This window comes from Vespula pensylvanica, chromosome 16 (genome assembly GCF_014466175.1).
Source record: "Vespula pensylvanica isolate Volc-1 chromosome 16, ASM1446617v1, whole genome shotgun sequence".
In the NCBI taxonomy this organism is placed as follows: domain Eukaryota; kingdom Metazoa; phylum Arthropoda; class Insecta; order Hymenoptera; family Vespidae; genus Vespula; species Vespula pensylvanica.
Window position 1 is genome coordinate 504,755 of NC_057700.1, and position 16,051 is coordinate 520,805.

At 29.7% G+C, this 16,051-nt stretch overlaps 4 protein-coding genes across 15 annotated transcripts; 2 read left to right on the forward strand and 2 right to left on the reverse strand.

Annotated features, from left to right (window-relative positions):
- The first annotated feature begins 44 nt into the window (after positions 1-44).
- LOC122634879 (hormone-sensitive lipase) lies at positions 45-4,724 on the forward strand. Of its 8 annotated transcripts, XR_006328498.1 has the most exons (13): positions 46-497; positions 702-1,242; positions 1,330-1,531; positions 1,601-1,814; positions 1,901-2,088; positions 2,163-2,445; positions 2,543-2,765; positions 2,875-3,065; positions 3,191-3,516; positions 3,609-3,734; positions 3,817-3,895; positions 3,936-4,066; positions 4,424-4,724. XR_006328498.1 is itself a non-coding variant. In XM_043824308.1 (12 exons), exons 2-11 carry the CDS (start codon positions 884-886, stop codon positions 3,883-3,885), a joined length of 2,181 nt encoding a protein of 726 aa, XP_043680243.1. In that variant the 5' UTR covers positions 45-497; positions 702-883; the 3' UTR covers positions 3,886-3,895; positions 3,930-4,724. The 8 variants fall into 8 exon arrangements, 7 of the variants coding, with proteins under 7 accessions (XP_043680243.1, XP_043680244.1, XP_043680246.1 ...); XM_043824308.1 differs by having other exon boundaries at positions 45-497; positions 3,930-4,724; XM_043824309.1 differs by having other exon boundaries at positions 45-497; positions 3,934-4,724.
- On the reverse strand, positions 4,384-5,625 carry LOC122634881 (probable N-acetyltransferase san). 2 transcript variants are annotated; one of them, XM_043824319.1, is made up of 4 exons: positions 5,474-5,625; positions 5,084-5,240; positions 4,799-4,965; positions 4,384-4,724 (listed from the first exon to the last, which is right to left on the reverse strand). In XM_043824319.1, exons 1-4 carry the CDS (start codon positions 5,479-5,481, stop codon positions 4,553-4,555), a joined length of 504 nt encoding a protein of 167 aa, XP_043680254.1. In that variant the 5' UTR covers positions 5,482-5,625; the 3' UTR covers positions 4,384-4,552. The 2 variants fall into 2 exon arrangements, with proteins under 2 accessions (XP_043680254.1, XP_043680253.1); XM_043824318.1 differs by lacking the exon at positions 5,474-5,625 and having other exon boundaries at positions 5,084-5,467.
- Positions 5,626-6,156: 531 nt separating this feature from the next.
- Positions 6,157-13,043, forward strand: LOC122634799. Of its 4 annotated transcripts, XM_043824106.1 has the most exons (5): positions 6,157-6,552; positions 6,751-7,043; positions 7,180-8,332; positions 8,396-11,332; positions 11,424-13,043. In XM_043824106.1, the coding sequence occupies exons 3-5, from the start codon at positions 7,349-7,351 to the stop codon at positions 11,715-11,717; spliced, it is 4,215 nt and encodes a 1,404-aa protein (XP_043680041.1). In that variant the 5' UTR covers positions 6,157-6,552; positions 6,751-7,043; positions 7,180-7,348; the 3' UTR covers positions 11,718-13,043. The 4 variants fall into 4 exon arrangements, with proteins under 4 accessions (XP_043680041.1, XP_043680039.1, XP_043680037.1 ...); XM_043824104.1 differs by having other exon boundaries at positions 6,157-6,579; positions 7,180-11,332; XM_043824102.1 differs by having other exon boundaries at positions 7,180-11,332.
- LOC122634802 (bifunctional 3'-phosphoadenosine 5'-phosphosulfate synthase-like) lies at positions 12,950-16,018 on the reverse strand. Its single transcript, XM_043824113.1, has 6 exons — positions 15,887-16,018; positions 14,876-15,679; positions 14,309-14,743; positions 14,018-14,227; positions 13,662-13,944; positions 12,950-13,587 (listed from the first exon to the last, which is right to left on the reverse strand). The coding sequence occupies exons 1-6, from the start codon at positions 15,914-15,916 to the stop codon at positions 13,490-13,492; spliced, it is 1,860 nt and encodes a 619-aa protein (XP_043680048.1). The 5' UTR covers positions 15,917-16,018; the 3' UTR covers positions 12,950-13,489.
- Positions 16,019-16,051: the final 33 nt, after the last annotated feature.

A 16,051-nucleotide genomic window follows, 5' to 3' on the forward strand; every position in this document is an offset into this window, starting at 1 on the left:
TATATATGTATATATATATATATATATATGTGTGTGTGTGTATGTGTATGTAAACCAAACGTTATCTGATCGAAAGAAGATAAAATTTTGTTTAGAATATATGTATATAGATATATGTGCGTTGATAGAGGATAACAGATTGATAATGAAATTTTATATTGCATTGATGTTTCGACGTTAATAAATATAAAAATACGACAAATTTTGTTCACTACGTTTTTTAATGAGATCAATAGCGTCAACAATCTCAAGCTAGTTTGATTTTTTCTGTATGTAATCTGTAACAAAGAAATATTTTTTGTCAGCTGGTAACATCTTTTATCAGTTATAACAAACAATAGTAAACTTGAATCACTATGATTGGATATTCGTAAGCGCGCGGATTAAAACTGCCCAGTCAGTATCCGTCTTTCTAAAGAAAAGCGTACTCTCATCAATGACGCATTTGTGTTTGCAAAACGCTCATCGATTGCGAAAAGCTTTATGGTAACAATGATGTTCGTATTATACTATTGCATTTCACTGCATGATACTGGCAAAGTTATAAAAATATTGTTGATATAATACAATAATGATTTGTAATTGTGTTGTGGATATTTATCAATGTTTATTATTTAAATATAAAAATGAACAAAAAGTAGTATTATGAGATATATCTTTCAAATTAATTATAATAAATTTATTTATTAATTTTTATACAGATTTCATTGTTTATGGACTCAAGAAACTTGAATGGTGGACTTGTCATATAAATGGAATTTTTTTTAAATTATGAAAATCATTGTGGATACAACAATAATATCATCTAGTTGAAGGGATTGTTAAAAAATTATTGCTTCATTACTTGTTATATTAATTATAATATAATTGACAAAAATTTCAAATGTCTCTTGATGATGATTTTGAAAGACCATTTGAGGAATTTGAACCTCTGCAATGGGGAGCTTTACGAGAACTGTGTCATGCAAATAAAGATTATTTTTCAACGCATCAAGATGAAAATGGATCAAGAATCAAAGCTGGTCTTTTGGCAATACTGGATCACTTAGAAAAAATGCAACCTGTATATAAAGAGATATCAAGAATCGCGCCAATGTTTGATTTCGATGAACAGACTCCAGGAAATGGATATAGAAGCTTTTTAGTATTAGTTGATAGATGCATTATGCACTCTGGTTCGGTATGCCGTCAAATGTATTGTCAAAAAGACTCCTTTCTTTTCCGTAAAAGTTATTACATGCGGTAAATAATTTTTTATTATTTCTTTACAAACGTATTTGTATATGTAATTTATATGTAATATTAATTATTAATTTTATACGTATTTAGAGAAATAGAGGCTTGCTCTCAGTTGTTAGCATCTTTATACACTTGTCTACAATACTTGAAAACTCTTTATTCTTGGAGTGATCGAATGAAAGATGGAAAATTATCTCTGTTTTCTTCTAACGAACATACTCCCCAAGAACTTTTAAATCAAGCAGAGAGTATAAATCAATATTGTTTTTATGGTAGATGTTTAGGATTCCAGGTATTTTTGAAAATTCCTTTAATTATAAGGTTGAAATTAAATATTAAAGGCCTATTATAAACATTCCAGTTTTGTGACAATATAAAACATATTTTAAAAACTTTATCAGTTTGTTTGGCCTCGTTTAGTGAAGTTTATTATTCCAATGGAACATTACTTGGACGATGTGCTAATTCTTTAAAATATGTAATGGATCCAGAAGCAAGAGCACGTCGTATTGTTCATGTTTCTCAGCATGCAGATGTTTCATTTTGTCAAGCTTTCTGGTTTTTGAGTGAAAATGGTAAAATTTCTTGCAGATCAAAAAAACAAAATATATATATATATATTTTAGAATTTAATTTAAGTTTCCATTATTAACTATTTTAGAAATGCTATGCAGTTCAGTGTCAATGGTAGTACCATTAAGTATAAATCAAGTGATATCTATACCTCCTGAGGAATTAATACTTGATACACTTGATGGAGGTAAAATCTCTATTCCAATACCAAACAGTCATATTGGGAGAAAGCCAATACATGTACGATTACTTAGTGCCGTACGTCGTGTTGGAATGGTATACTAATTATGTAATGATTATGCAATATTTTTATTTTTGTATATATGTTTTATAAAAATATTTCTTTTCAGGTTGGATCTGCAGGTATTGGAGGTGACTTACTTGGTTTATCCGAGAGCTTGATTATCCATTCTCATGGAGGAGGTTTTGTAGCACAAACTTCTCGTTCGCATGAAGCCTATTTACGAACATGGGCAGTAAAATTAGGTGTGCCTATTTTAAGTATAGATTATAGTTTAGCACCAGAAGCTCCATTTCCTCGTGCTCTTGAAGAAATATTATACGCTTACGCATGGTCATTGAATCATGCGAGTACACTGCTTGGAAGTACAGCACGGAAAGTACTTCTTATTGGTAAAACATCTTCAATATTTCGAAAGAATATCAATTTATTTGAATGTATAATTAAATGGGACTTATTTCGATTATTCATAAAATAACGCATTAACAGGGGATTCTGCAGGGGCAAATTTGAACTTGGGAATTACTTTTAAATGCTTAGAAATGAATATAAGAAAACCAGATGGTATTTTTATGGCATATACACCAGTATTGGTAGAATTTGTAACATCGCCATCTCGATTATTAAGTCTAACTGATCTATTGCTACCTTTTGGTTTTATGATGAGATGCCTAAAAGCTTATGCTGCATTGGATAATAAAAAAACCGTAGGGTAATACCGAAAATGATTTATAGTATCTACATATAATCTTATCGATTTTTTTTTTTTTTTGGAGAAGTAGAAAAAATGTAATGGTGATACAAATGAAGTTTCTTTACAGCCCTAAAGATAAAACTCAAGGTAGCAATGAAGTAGTAGAATCAGAAACTGAATCATTTGCAGAAGTTAGTGAGAGTGATCTTATAGCATTGGCTCTTAGTCCTAATGGAGATGAAACGAATGATGCACATAAACTTGCCTCACTTCCATCTGACTCTACATTAAACTCTGTAAGCCTAGCAGATGTCGATGGTATGTACAATGTTAGACGAATTAACGTTGTAATACAATGAATTTCAATAATATTTATTAGTATAATATCTTAAAGTATAAAAATACAAATAAATTTCAAGTCAATGGTATTTGTTATACACTAGGCATAGATCATCCAAAACAAGAAATTAAATCTCAAGAATATATCCAAAAATTTTTAGAAATGTATAGAAATTCAAATATAAATACTTCAGTTCCTGTACTAAATAATTATAATGGTACAGATGACAACCCTCCAAGCAATGGCAAAACATGGTCACTTTTTGGATGGCCTCTTGGCGGAGATAAAAAAGAAATTAGAGAACTCGATACGGAAAGAGCAAAAAGTCCTTCAGAAGAATTTGTGTTCACAGTTCCCAAAGATCCATTCTTAAGTCCATATCTTGCATCAGATGATCTCTTAGCTCGTTTACCACCCACAAAAATTTTAGTGAGTTTATGGTTGTTAGATCTTATCACTACATTTATTATATTTGTGAAAAGATAATCAATATTATCAATATTTGGATATTGTAATTGTAGACAATGGAACTGGATCCTTGTCTCGATGATTGTGTTATGTTTGCAAGAAAACTAAAATTGCTAGGGAATGTAGTGAGTCTTGACATATTATCTGGTTTGCCTCATGGATTTCTTAATTTAGCACCAGTGAGATAATTTTACTTAATTATGTATACATATGTATAATTAATATGTAATATAATTACATCCTTTCATTTTACTTTTATAGGTTTCAAAAGAAGCATATGAAGGTTCTGAACTTTGCATTAAAAGGATCTTGGAATTATTACAGATGTAATTTTATATACATACATATATATATATATATATATATATATATATATATATATATATATAAATATAAAATTATACACATGGTGTATATGCTAAAAAGCTTTGTTAAAATGTGATGATCTGTAAAAGTATTTCAACTTGGCTTGTGATTATTTAAAAAATATTCAATCGATTTATGAGATTTGGTAATGTGTATACAAAATTTATTATGTAATCTCTGATACAGTTAATCCCTAATTTATGTATTTTGTAATATATGTATATGGTTACACATTTTTTATTAATAATTTTGGAATTTATATTTTGCATATATATATATTTTATTTATTTATTTTTAATCGTATAAATGTAATTTAATTCATTTAATTTTTCATTAATATTTAATTTCGGTTTAATGGTGTGTTCAATTAAATCTTTTAATTTATGGATCCTTTCTTACGAGTCTATATCTCGTAAATAATGCAAGGATGATATCATTGATTGCTACATAAAATTAAAATATGTCTTTAAATTTTTATATTTGTATTGTTATTTATGTACAGGTAACTCCATAACATTTGATGCAACAGTAGATGTAATAACAAGGCGCTTTATTTATAGAATTCAAAAACAAATATAATTTTGTGATGGTAAAGAAAAAGATGAAATGAAGTAATGGATAAGAAAATTTATTAGTTGATAATCTGTTGATTTGTTTGATCTGCTCGAGCTCGCAATGTTTTTTGTAAAACATGCGCATCTGCAGGTTCTATTCTTTTATAATAATGTTCTTTTGTTTCCACTATTTCAAATCCAAATTTTTTATAGAAATCAATCGCCCCTTCATTACTTATTTGAACGTGACTACAAGCATATGATATATTTGTTAATAAATTTCCAAAGATAATATTTCATAATTGATTTAGATGTATACTTACAGAAAAATTGAGTCAAAATTTCCATCTTTATTGACGTACTTTAAGACATGTTGTACCATCACTGTACCAATTCCTAATCTTCTATAAGGATATAAACACCCTAAAGTCATTATATATAAACGTCTAGAGTTTTCTGAAGTATCTACACGACAACAAACTGCACCAACCTACAAATATAAAATAATATTCTTTGCGAGTAACAAATGAAGGGTATAATTGATATAAAAATAATTGTTAAAACATATAATACATTTATAAAAATAAATGAATATACGGTCTAATTACCACTATGTCATTGTAATATGCTAGTTTAGCGAGTTCTCCTGCTTCTAAAACGTCCTTATAAAACTTTTCGTTATATGAAACTGGAAATACCACTTGATTTAAGAGTTTAAGTTGTTTTATATTATGAGGCGTTACATCTCCCAATTCTATCTTTGACCTGTAATAAATCGAGAGATACTCGAAAATTCTGTGTTCACCTCCTATGACACCAGCATCTTTAAATCGGCTTGTTACAATCATTATAAGCGTATAAAAAGTGAAATATTATCTATCGTTATCAGCCGTATAAAATACGTTTAAGAACAATAAAATATTTTTAAAAGTTGATATTTATACATTTAAAATATAAGACAATTTGTTGAAGATAACCTCAAACTTATCACAATTTACCTAGTCATATTCGCCGACAATAAACTCCTCACGGAGGGATAGTTTTAACCTACTAGCGATTGGTCGCATTGCTAAGAGTATTTTATAGATGAAATTGTTGCGCGCGCAATACTTTTACCCGCCAATTTTCTTCTATGTTGGTTATTTCGATCGGTTACTTTGGTATTATATAATAAAAGGTAGATGAAAGAAATATATTATTTAATAATAAACATCGTTTAAAAGTAATATTAAATATTAAAAAATTTGGAGATAGTATTGATTAATTATTTGTTGACACACGCACACGTATATATAATATTCAGATACAAATGAATGCACATATGTACCAAAGTGATAAAAAATGACCAACTTAATCAATCGAAAAACCTATATAAAATCGTTGATTATTCCCCAAAAATATTTAACGATACTTCACACGTATTGGCTAATACCTTTAAGCTGTGTACTCAGTTATTTAACTTACATTACGTCACGCGCTTAAGGTTACTTTATTATTATATTTTTAATCAACATTACGTAGGAGTGAAATATTCTTTCTGTAATTTTGTTTAATACTATATGTCAATAATCATCCTTTCTTTTTTTGATATCAGATGGAATACGGTTGAAAATAAGTTTTCGATTTAGAATTTACATTTTGATTTCCCAATATGGTCCCGATCGCCGCCATCTTAAATATAACGACGTCATACTATCGTGCAACGAAAGATTTTTAGGAACACGAAAGTCAAACGTGGCAGCAGTCCATCTTTACAGATAGTGAATGTATCAAAAATTTATTAATCTATCTTTAACATATTTGATTTATATTTTCACCAGTGGTTTAATGCTCCAAAGGCGGTCGGTTTGCCAAGCTGAAAGTGCACAAGACATATTCAAAGCCAGGCATGAATTTTGGAAGTGTAGAATGCCAATGATATCGTGAAAATAATAAACGTAGAGGCGCCATTGCTACGCGCCATCTGGATATCGTCAAGAAGAAGTTATGGTAGTGAGAAATTGGAAAAACTTTCGAATAACGCTGTTACTTTTCGTAAGATCGTGTATCAAGAGGAGAAACTTATAATTTGAAACTGGTATAACATCCACTTGTAAATATAAAAGTACTTATGAATATAATTTATAATAGCAGACTGATCACAAATTCTTAACCTCAATATTTTAACAAATTTAGAATCTCTGCATTTGACATATAAATGAAATAAAGAAATTTATTTTTCTTTTAATACGTTAGATGAATGATCACATTATGAATAAAAATACCTGATTTACAGGAAGCACTGATTACTGTAAAAACTTTTATTTAAGGCCAGTATAGGAGAATATTCGCAGTAAGAGGACTTGTAAAAATTATTATCAAACATACAATTGATTATAAGATTAATATCGTTCCTATTAATTCGTGTTTTATTCGAATCTTCAATAATTGTTGATACAGCATATACAAAAATATCATTTTTAATAAAAAAGAAGCATTGAGAGTAATGTTAAACGTCATATCTAAGAATATATACAATTTATGTATGAAGATAATTTAAGAGAATATTCTACAATTCTAGTATTTAAGGTAACTACTTTTAAAATTTCTTAAAACATATTATATAGAAATTTATTATAAGTTATATTTGCTATTTATTACCTTATATACATTTTGGATATACAATTTTTTTTTGAATTTATAAATAATTGTTTGACAATTTCAGACTATTATGTCAATGCAAATATGTGCTAAAGCATTACAATTTATTTACAAGGAATGCTGTTGTTTGAATTGCATATGTTACTTTAAAATGAAAATAATAAAGAATGTATTAAAAAAATAAATGTATTCATAAAAGGATTTTCCAAATTAAATAAAGATCAGCTATAAATATGCAGAATTCAAAGCTTAATAGAGATCATGATTATGGAGAATTAATATTAGAAAATCATAAATACACAGATACCACCAATCAAACGGATATGCTTGAAAATAATTTATTAAAGACTGTTTTGAAGCCTGTAAGAACTGCTTCAACAATAAATAAAGATACATTTGGTGGACAAGTCAAAGATATAAATGAATTAAAAAAAATAACACCTCGTGTAAAACTTTTGGCTCATGATGTAAATAGTTTGAAGGAATTAACAAAAATTTCATTGCAAAATAAATCGTTAAAACAAGAAAAAATATCAATGTTTGAACATACAAGGCAGGAGTTAAAAAAGTATTGCAGAACTTGCGCTGGTTTAAAGCTTCCATTAGTTGATATTTTCAGTGAAAAAGGTATTCAAATGAGGCTAAGCCAACAGATAAAACATTTAGAAGAAATAAATCCACATGATAGTCTATCCACTCAAATGTGTATGGATTGCATTTGCGATTTGAAAATGAGTTACAAGTTTTTTATGCAAATTAAAAAAGCTGAAGTTAAACTGAAATCAATTCATGTTACATTAACTGATACAGTTGCACGCAATATAGAAGCAGAAAAAATGCAATCTTTAGCTAACAATCAAATTAATCAAAAGCAAGTAGAGGAGACTTACGATTGTACTATGGTTCCTGCATCAACAAGCACTGATAATGATGAAACTGTTCCAAAAATATCTGCGATTTATTCTTTAAAGGATGTTCTAAACCCAATACCTGTAGAAAAAAGAGAAAAGGAGAATCCTGATATAATACCTAAAATTGAGTCTGACATATTTGAAGATGTTACAGGTGAACATCATAGTGATGATAACGAATCCATAGAAGAATTTGATCCAGATGATCCACCCTTTCAACCTGATAGCTCTGATGTTGCAGAATCTGACGATGAAATTGAAACTAGCCACGTAGATAGAAGACGAAATACAAATAAGAAGGAAAATGTAAGTAAAGCAAATAATCAATCTTTTGTGTTGCATGATTCATCAGGTAATAATTTAATACAAAATCAAGATGATACAAATCAAGATTCTAATCAAACTGTCTATAAATATGATATGGCATTAAAGGCTTATGTTAAAGTAGACACTGCGCAAGATAATAAATTAAGTTCCAAATTACAAATTGGTCCCAAGATCGAAATTAAAGATAACGAATTTGGGAAAGAAACTCCAAAGCAACCAAATATATTGAAGCGCAGGCTTTTACAGCAAACAAAAAAAGAAGGCTTGGGAAATAATGAAGAGTTAAAATCTACTTCAACTGTATCCGATACTAATGAAAGTCCAAAAGATCCAAAAATTCAAAAATTAGATATACAAAACCCTTTAAACATTAACGATTCTCAAGAAGATGGAATTATGTATGTTACTGTAAAAGGTTCTAAACCAAATGAGATATTATTAGTAAAAGTTAAAAAGATGGATAAACCACTTGAAAAGAAAGATGATAAAAATTCGAGTAAGGCAAAAGCTTTTGATTTTAAACCAGTTGGCAAAATTTTAAAAAAATATGAAACATTAGCAACAAAGGAAAAGAATTTGTTCACAGAACGTACAAAAAAACTGGATAAGAGAGAACAGATCATAGAAGAACAAATAGAAGAATACAAGAAAAAACGTGAAAAAGTTTTAGGTAGTCAGTCAAGTTTAACAATAAAAAGTGAAGAAACTCCAAATCGATTTATTAAACGAGTCGAAAGTTCTGACGATCAAAAACCAGTTGTATACGAAGAAAATAATTTAAATGTAAAAGTAGAATCCGATGTAGATAGTAGTACAATGAATAGTACTATTATCAAGGATGAAAATAATATTTCAGATGTTTCTGATACTTTACAAGATAAGTCAGTCCAAGAAAAAGCATATGTGAACACAAAGGAGTATTTATCGCGTTTGGCAAAACTTAAATTAAAGTGGGAAGAAGCAAAGAAAAAGAAAGAATACTTACAGAAAGAACTTGATCAGTCTTATACAGAAGGAAATATGGAAAAATTATCACGTATTCTAGGAGAAAAAGAAAAGAATTTGTTGGAGTTTCAAGATTATCTAAAGCAAAGAAAAATCGTGATTACCAGATTAAAAGATGAAGACATCATTTCGCTTTATGAAGATAGAAATAACACATCTCTCCAAAAAAGTTTACCAGACTTGATCGATGAAACAACACCAGCAGATTATATACCAGAGGAACATTATTTGGAGTGTGATTATTGTCCAGAAACATTTGCTTCGAAGGAAGTTCTTGAAGATCACTTAAAAACGCATGATTTCAAAATTATGCATTATTGCGAAGACTGTATGGAAGAATTTCCTACAAACAAAGCAAAAAGAAATCATAATGTGGTATGTTTTAAAAAATTATTATGTAAGTATTGCGACGTAATGTTAGATTCAAAGGGCAAAAAAAGACAGCACGAGCAAAAACATTGTGACAACATGTTTGGCCAATTATGTGACATTTGTGGCGAAAAATTCAAACATCAAGGAACGCTCGATCAACATGTTAAAACGCAACATATGAGCTGGGAAAAAATTTATCAATGTCCAAAATGTCCGAAAAAGTTTGCTTTCAAACAAAAATTGAGCTTTCATCTGAAATCTGTACACACAACATTGAGAGCTTATTTATGTGAAGATTGTGGGGCAGACTTTAAAAATCCTGCAAGTCTCAGACATCACCGAATTCGTAAACATCAACCTGTAGGGAACAAAAGGGAATGTCCAGTTTGTCATAAACTAGTACCATTTTATAGTCTTTCAAAACATATGTATACTCACAAAGCCTACACTATACAATGTCCGCATTGCGATAAAATGTTTAAAAATAGTTCAACGTTGAAACAACATGTAAGGATACACGAAGATCAACGGCAATATCGTTGCGATACTTGCGGCGTTGGATTTAATAGGAGGGATGGATTGAGGCTCCATATGAGAGTTCACGAAAAAACTGATAGCAGAGGATTGAAAGAATGCTCATGTCAAGTGTGTGGTGAGAAGTTTCCAAATCATTCTACGCTTGTAATACATAGAAATCGCGTACACAAAGATGGAAGGCAATATACATGCCATATATGCAATAGATCCATGATTTCAACGAGATCATTAGAATGGCATATGTCTCATATACATAACGAATCACTACCTGGCATTGTGAAAGAAGATGTAGATGGATTACCAGAAAAGAGAAGAGTTGCTTGTTACCATTGCAATAAAACTTTCAAAACAGAGATGATTTTGAGAACGCATATAAAAAATACTCATATGGAGAAAGATCCTATGAAGTGTTTGGATTGTGATATGACATTTACTTCTGAAGTTAGACTGAGGCATCATATGATGGTAACTCATAATAGGCTGGAAGGCACATTACCGTGTCCTCATTGTCCAAAAAGATTTGTAAATCAGCTTAGATTAAAGACTCATATGATATCTCATTCTGAAGAGAGGCCATATACATGCGAAATATGTGGTTTCAATTTAAAAACAAAAATACAACTCATCAAGCATCATCAAAATAGACATAGCGACGAAAGACCGTTACAGTGTAGATACTGTCCTTGGAGGTGTAAGCAAGTGAGCGCGCTTGTTTGTCATGAAAGAACTCATACGAACGAACGACCGTATTCGTGTAGTGTTTGTAGACAACGTTTCAAGTATTTGGGTGATAAGAACAAACATGAAAGACGTCATGAAAGTTTAGGAGGATCTGGATTTAAAAGAATAGTACCTGGCAGAAATATCAAGCATTCGAAAGTTCAAGAGGAGACCTCCTGTTCTGAACAAGAACAGGAAGAACTGACACATGTAGATGCACAACTTACGGAAGGCCAATATGAAGAACAATCAAGTCAACCGTTTGAAGAAAAGTTTGTGAAAGAGCAAATCGTAAAATTTGAAGAACCAGAAATTACAGAGGAATATGAGCAGGTCTATGAACAGGTATATAAACGTAAATCTATAATATAGCATTAACGATTTGTTAGTACACGTCTTATTTAATATGTATTTTTTAAATTATGGTATATCGTAGGATTACGAAGAAACGTCGAGGGAAGCTTCCGAAGCCGCAGAAGTTATTATGAACATGGAGGATACTACTGTGTATACAGAAGAAGTAACTGCAGACAACATAGAATCTGCAGAGATAATGGCAGATGAAATGATTACAAATGAGATTTTACAGAGTGGGACTGTGGTACATTTGCAACAACAAGATGATTCTGGAAAAATTCAAGTTATTCCTGTAATGTTATCTTTACCAGATTTATCTGACACAAATACAGAAGTCAATTTAGCGACTGCTTCTATAATGTATAACAATTAGAAAGATTGACTAAACTATTTGTGACTACAAGAAGATGGTATTTGTAAAGAAACACTTTGTGGTTCTAGATAAAGTTGTATTGTGCTTTCTGTCTACAAGAAAGTCACATTCCTGTAAAATAAATTCAGGATATTTTCTATATAAACGTAATTATACAAATAATGACTACATATAGAGTGTGATATTTGCGTACTCTGTAACAAAAAAAAAAAAAAAAAAACGGTTTTTCACTGCTAAAGTAGCAGTTTTGTAAGGCTATATATATAAAAATATGTTAACGATGTAAAATACGATAAAATAATGGCTTCATATTTGCAACTCATATTGAAACACAAGTCCATAAAATTTTCAAGTTATAAGGAAATAAATGGAAAAAAAATACTTTATAGTAAATAGAAGTAATTATTATTGCTATATGATACTATGTACAAATCTAAAAAAGATATATAAGAATGTTAAATATTAATGCAATGTTAGGTATTCATTTATTCTTAAGATCAACAGTATCACTAAGCATATATTTGTATATTTGAAACCTTATTCACTTATCAAACTTCCACTTACTTCATTAAAAAAAGTCATTATGGAATATAGGATTCCTTTAAAAAATAACATATTTGTAAACATAATAGCTTTGCAAAGAAGACATAATAAATCCTTTGATATAGGTAGTATATATTTTAAATATACAAATAGATTAAGATAAAAAGTATGAGTTTATAAGTTACTTTGAAATTGCGTTAGAATCGAGATTTTTTAAATATTCTTGCCTCTGTATAATCAGTATAATTGATTACGATTAACTGTGTTAATCTCTTTATATTATGATTATTCTTTGGAAAGTATATTTGAAATTTTTCATTTTGTTATGGATACAATTCTTAAAGAACAAAAAATAATTATTTTTAATTTATTATACGAATATATTAAAATATCTATCACAATAATAACACAATTATAATAATGTTCGCTTATTACAATATTCATTTATAACATTTTTTACCTTTTGTCCTAGATATCTATAATTTTGATTTACTTGTTAGAAAAGCAGTATTGATCAGTTATGTAATGCAAAACATAAAATATGCTGATATAAATTCCGTATTTTATTTTGTCATATTGTTTTCATTTTTTATCTAACTTCGTCTGTACGTTCTCGTGGTAATAAAAAATATTTTCCATATCATAAATTCTTTGTTCTGTTACTTTAGCAGCCTTTGAAAAGCCAAATATCATGTGCATGTAATATGTTTATTACTTATTTGTATACATTGAATTATTCTTATTTGTACGTAATTACTATAAAATTTTTTTTTTCTTTCCTAAGTATTTTGTAACTAATTTGTACCTTATGCTACTAAAGCTGTGTATATTATGTTGTCAATTCGAAATATTTTCAATATTACATATTATATATCACACATTTCGTATTTTTTGTCAACACATATACATATGTGATATATATATATATATCATCATCAGTTTCTTTGTAGGTAAAAAATAAAATTACTTACACATTGCAGAATCATTGCAAATAGACATCAACCTATCTAATGAAGGGATAAATCCCCAATATTATGCTGTACAAGAGAAAAATTTTTAATATACATGTACAAACATTTAGTTAAAACCATACTTCACTCTTACTTTTGTATAGTGTGGCATATGTTAATTAGTATAAGAAGATGTAAATAGAGTAATTGCACTATATGAAGTGGTCTAATTTATAGATCTATACTATAAAATAGCACTTAATTCTAAATGAATTCTGATTAATCCTTATTTACATTTTGATAATATTGTGCAAGGACATTCCATGCTTTTGGAGACATAAAACCATCAGGTGGACATTTTCCTGCTTTAGCTAAATCTATAATAACAATGTATTTTTAATACGATTTTTTTTAATAATAAGAATATATATATATAAGAAATATCTCTTACCGCGCATTCTCGTTCCTGATATAAAATCAAAATCTTGTTTCCGTTCTAGATCGAAAAAGGACATTTTCTTATTTTTCTTATCATATGCCGCAACTTTAAACGGAATGATTTCTAAACTTTGTAATCCTCGTGCCATTGAAAGAACTCTCGCACCGTGAGTAGGATCGTAGAGATTACCATCAGGTGTAGCTTTTTTATTTGGATGTGGTATACCAGCTGGATCTCTACCCACAATGTAAAAGTTTGCCCCTGCATTCATTCTGGCTTTAGCATGCCATTGTACCTTAACAACAAATTTTATAACTATATATTTATATATTTTTTAGTACATATTAATTGTACAAATCTTCACCTACTTCAACAGGACCAGCATACATCATAGGACTTGGAAAAATAGCTAGTAAAGTAGAATTTGCATCGAGTACACCCTCTTCCAAAATAGCTTTATGTTGCATAATTCTTGTATGTAAAGGTACATCATCTTCTTTTGTCCAACCTCCTAGTGGATGTAATAATAATACAGGATTTTTAAAACCTCTTTCTTCAAGTAAACGTTTTTTCGTATCCTGTGAATAAAATATTTCATGTGCTATTGTCAAATGCATTATAAAAAGCAAATCTAAATATTAATATAAAAAATAATATACCTGCATAAGTAAGGCATGACCATTATGTATAGGATTTCTAAGTTGAAATGCAAATACTGCATCAGCTTTCAATTTTCTACATTTTGCTCTAATTTCATTCGGTGTCAATCTATATATATCAAGACCATCATGCCATTTAATCCTTTCTAGAACTTCTATATCCCCACCTACCAGCCAATCTCCTGATTCATAAATCATCTTCACATAAGGATGACCTAAGTTGTTAGTTCCAAATTGCCACCCACATCTTTCTTCTTTCCTATGAAAATAAAACTCTGGTCTTCGTAATATTGCCAAAGCCTTGTTTTTATATCTAAGTGTTATCGCTGAATGTCCCTCCAAACGAAGTTTATCTGTAGTGCTTATTGCAAGAACTATAGGAATAGACTGATTTACTTCTTTTCCACCTTCAAGTAGACATTTCAAATGTTGAGTCTAAAAACATTTCTCCTAAAGCCTTCAATTGTGTTAAGAGTATAAAGAAGTTACACGTTTATTCTATTTTCGATCAACATATATATCAGCTTTTTACAGAAGCATAAATATACGTATAGAAGTGTTATATACCTGTAGGTATTGGCTTTCTCTCATGAAACCAGTAAGTGGGAGAGCCCAACCTTCTGCTAGAATCTGAAGCCATTGTATATCAATCTTAGTAATTTCTACACTCTGTAAAGTGTCTGCCTCTGCTTTGGCAGAAGCAATTCTGGATTCTGGAACAAACAGTTCTCTTATAGGTGCAGTAGGTTTTGGTAATACTGGTATGATACACTGTTTTTCCAGAAGATCGATCACCGTTGCAGCTGATTCTTCTAAAGTACAGTTTTCTGTGGTTACCACCAAGTCAGGATTAATGGGTCTTTCATACATCTGATCTATGCCAGTAAAACCTTTTATAGCACCTTGCCGTGCTTTCTTATAAAGTCCCTTTGTATCTCTAGCTTCACAAACATTAAGCGGTGTATCAACGAAAACTTCAAAGAATGGAAGATCCGAGGCTTTGTGTATTTCTCTTGCCATTTGTCTATCTTCTTCGAATGGCGATACGAAGCTACATAAACATATTTGTCCACTATCCGCAAATAATTTCGCGACTTCTGCAACTCTCCTTATATTTTCTTTTCTATCTTCTTTACTGAAGCCTAGATTGCAGTTTAGACCACTTCTGACGTTATCTCCGTCAAGCCCGTATGCTGCAATTCCATGATCAACTAATATTGCTTCCACTTGAAAAGCTATAGAAGTTTTCCCTGCTCCTGAGAGACCGGTCAACCATACTGTACACCCACGAAAACCTCTTACATGACCTATAGCTTGACCCCGTTTAGTTCTTGATACATGATGTGCCTGTTCTGACACATTAGTACACGACTAAAAAAAACAAAATTATTTAGAATCTTATTAAAAAAAATATTACTTGACTCTTAAATTTGTTATCTTATTCAAGTTTATCACAATATAAATTATGGACTTTATGATTTTATCATGTGTACGATAAAATGCTTATCTATTTTGATATAACTGAAGTTAGTCATATTTTATGACAGGAAGGCATTTTTTTATCGCATTGTTACATACCGTCATCATTTTTTTATGTGGGTTTTCCATAGTGCCATTCGATCTATGACTATTCCTCGTTTTTCCTCTTCCGATTCTCTTTTTGTATATCTCTATGGCGATCGATTTTAACTTGATCGAAATATAATATAAATTATATTCTATAATATATATAATCTTCCATAA

Bases quoted from the DNA above. Each gene is read 5' to 3' on its own strand.
- LOC122634881 (XM_043824318.1), bottom strand. From the start codon at position 5,323: ATGATTGTAACAAGCCGATTTAAAGATGCTGGTGTCATAGGAGGTGAA. The intron at 4,966-5,083 runs GTAATTAGACCG...TTATATTTGTAG, and splicing joins CATATTACAATGACATAGTG to GTTGGTGCAGTTTGTTGTCG. The intron at 4,725-4,798 runs GTAAGTATACAT...ATATGCTTGTAG, and splicing joins AATTTTGACTCAATTTTTCT to TCACGTTCAAATAAGTAATG.
- LOC122634802 (XM_043824113.1), bottom strand. From the start codon at position 15,916: ATGGAAAACCCACATAAAAAAATGATGACG. The intron at 15,680-15,886 runs GTATGTAACAAT...TGTTTTTTTTAG, and splicing joins CACATAAAAAAATGATGACG to TCGTGTACTAATGTGTCAGA. The intron at 14,744-14,875 runs GTATATAACACT...AAATGTTTTTAG, and splicing joins GAGAAAGCCAATACCTACAG to ACTCAACATTTGAAATGTCT.
- LOC122634879 (XM_043824308.1), top strand. From the start codon at position 884: ATGTCTCTTGATGATGATTTTGAAAGACCATTTGAGGAATTTGAACCT. The intron at 2,089-2,162 runs GTATACTAATTA...ATTTCTTTTCAG, and splicing joins CCGTACGTCGTGTTGGAATG to GTTGGATCTGCAGGTATTGG. The intron at 2,446-2,542 runs GTAAAACATCTT...ACGCATTAACAG, and splicing joins ACGGAAAGTACTTCTTATTG to GGGATTCTGCAGGGGCAAAT.
- LOC122634799 (XM_043824104.1), top strand. From the start codon at position 7,349: ATGCAGAATTCAAAGCTTAATAGAGATCATGATTATGGAGAATTAATA. The intron at 11,333-11,423 runs GTATATAAACGT...GGTATATCGTAG, and splicing joins ATGAGCAGGTCTATGAACAG to GATTACGAAGAAACGTCGAG.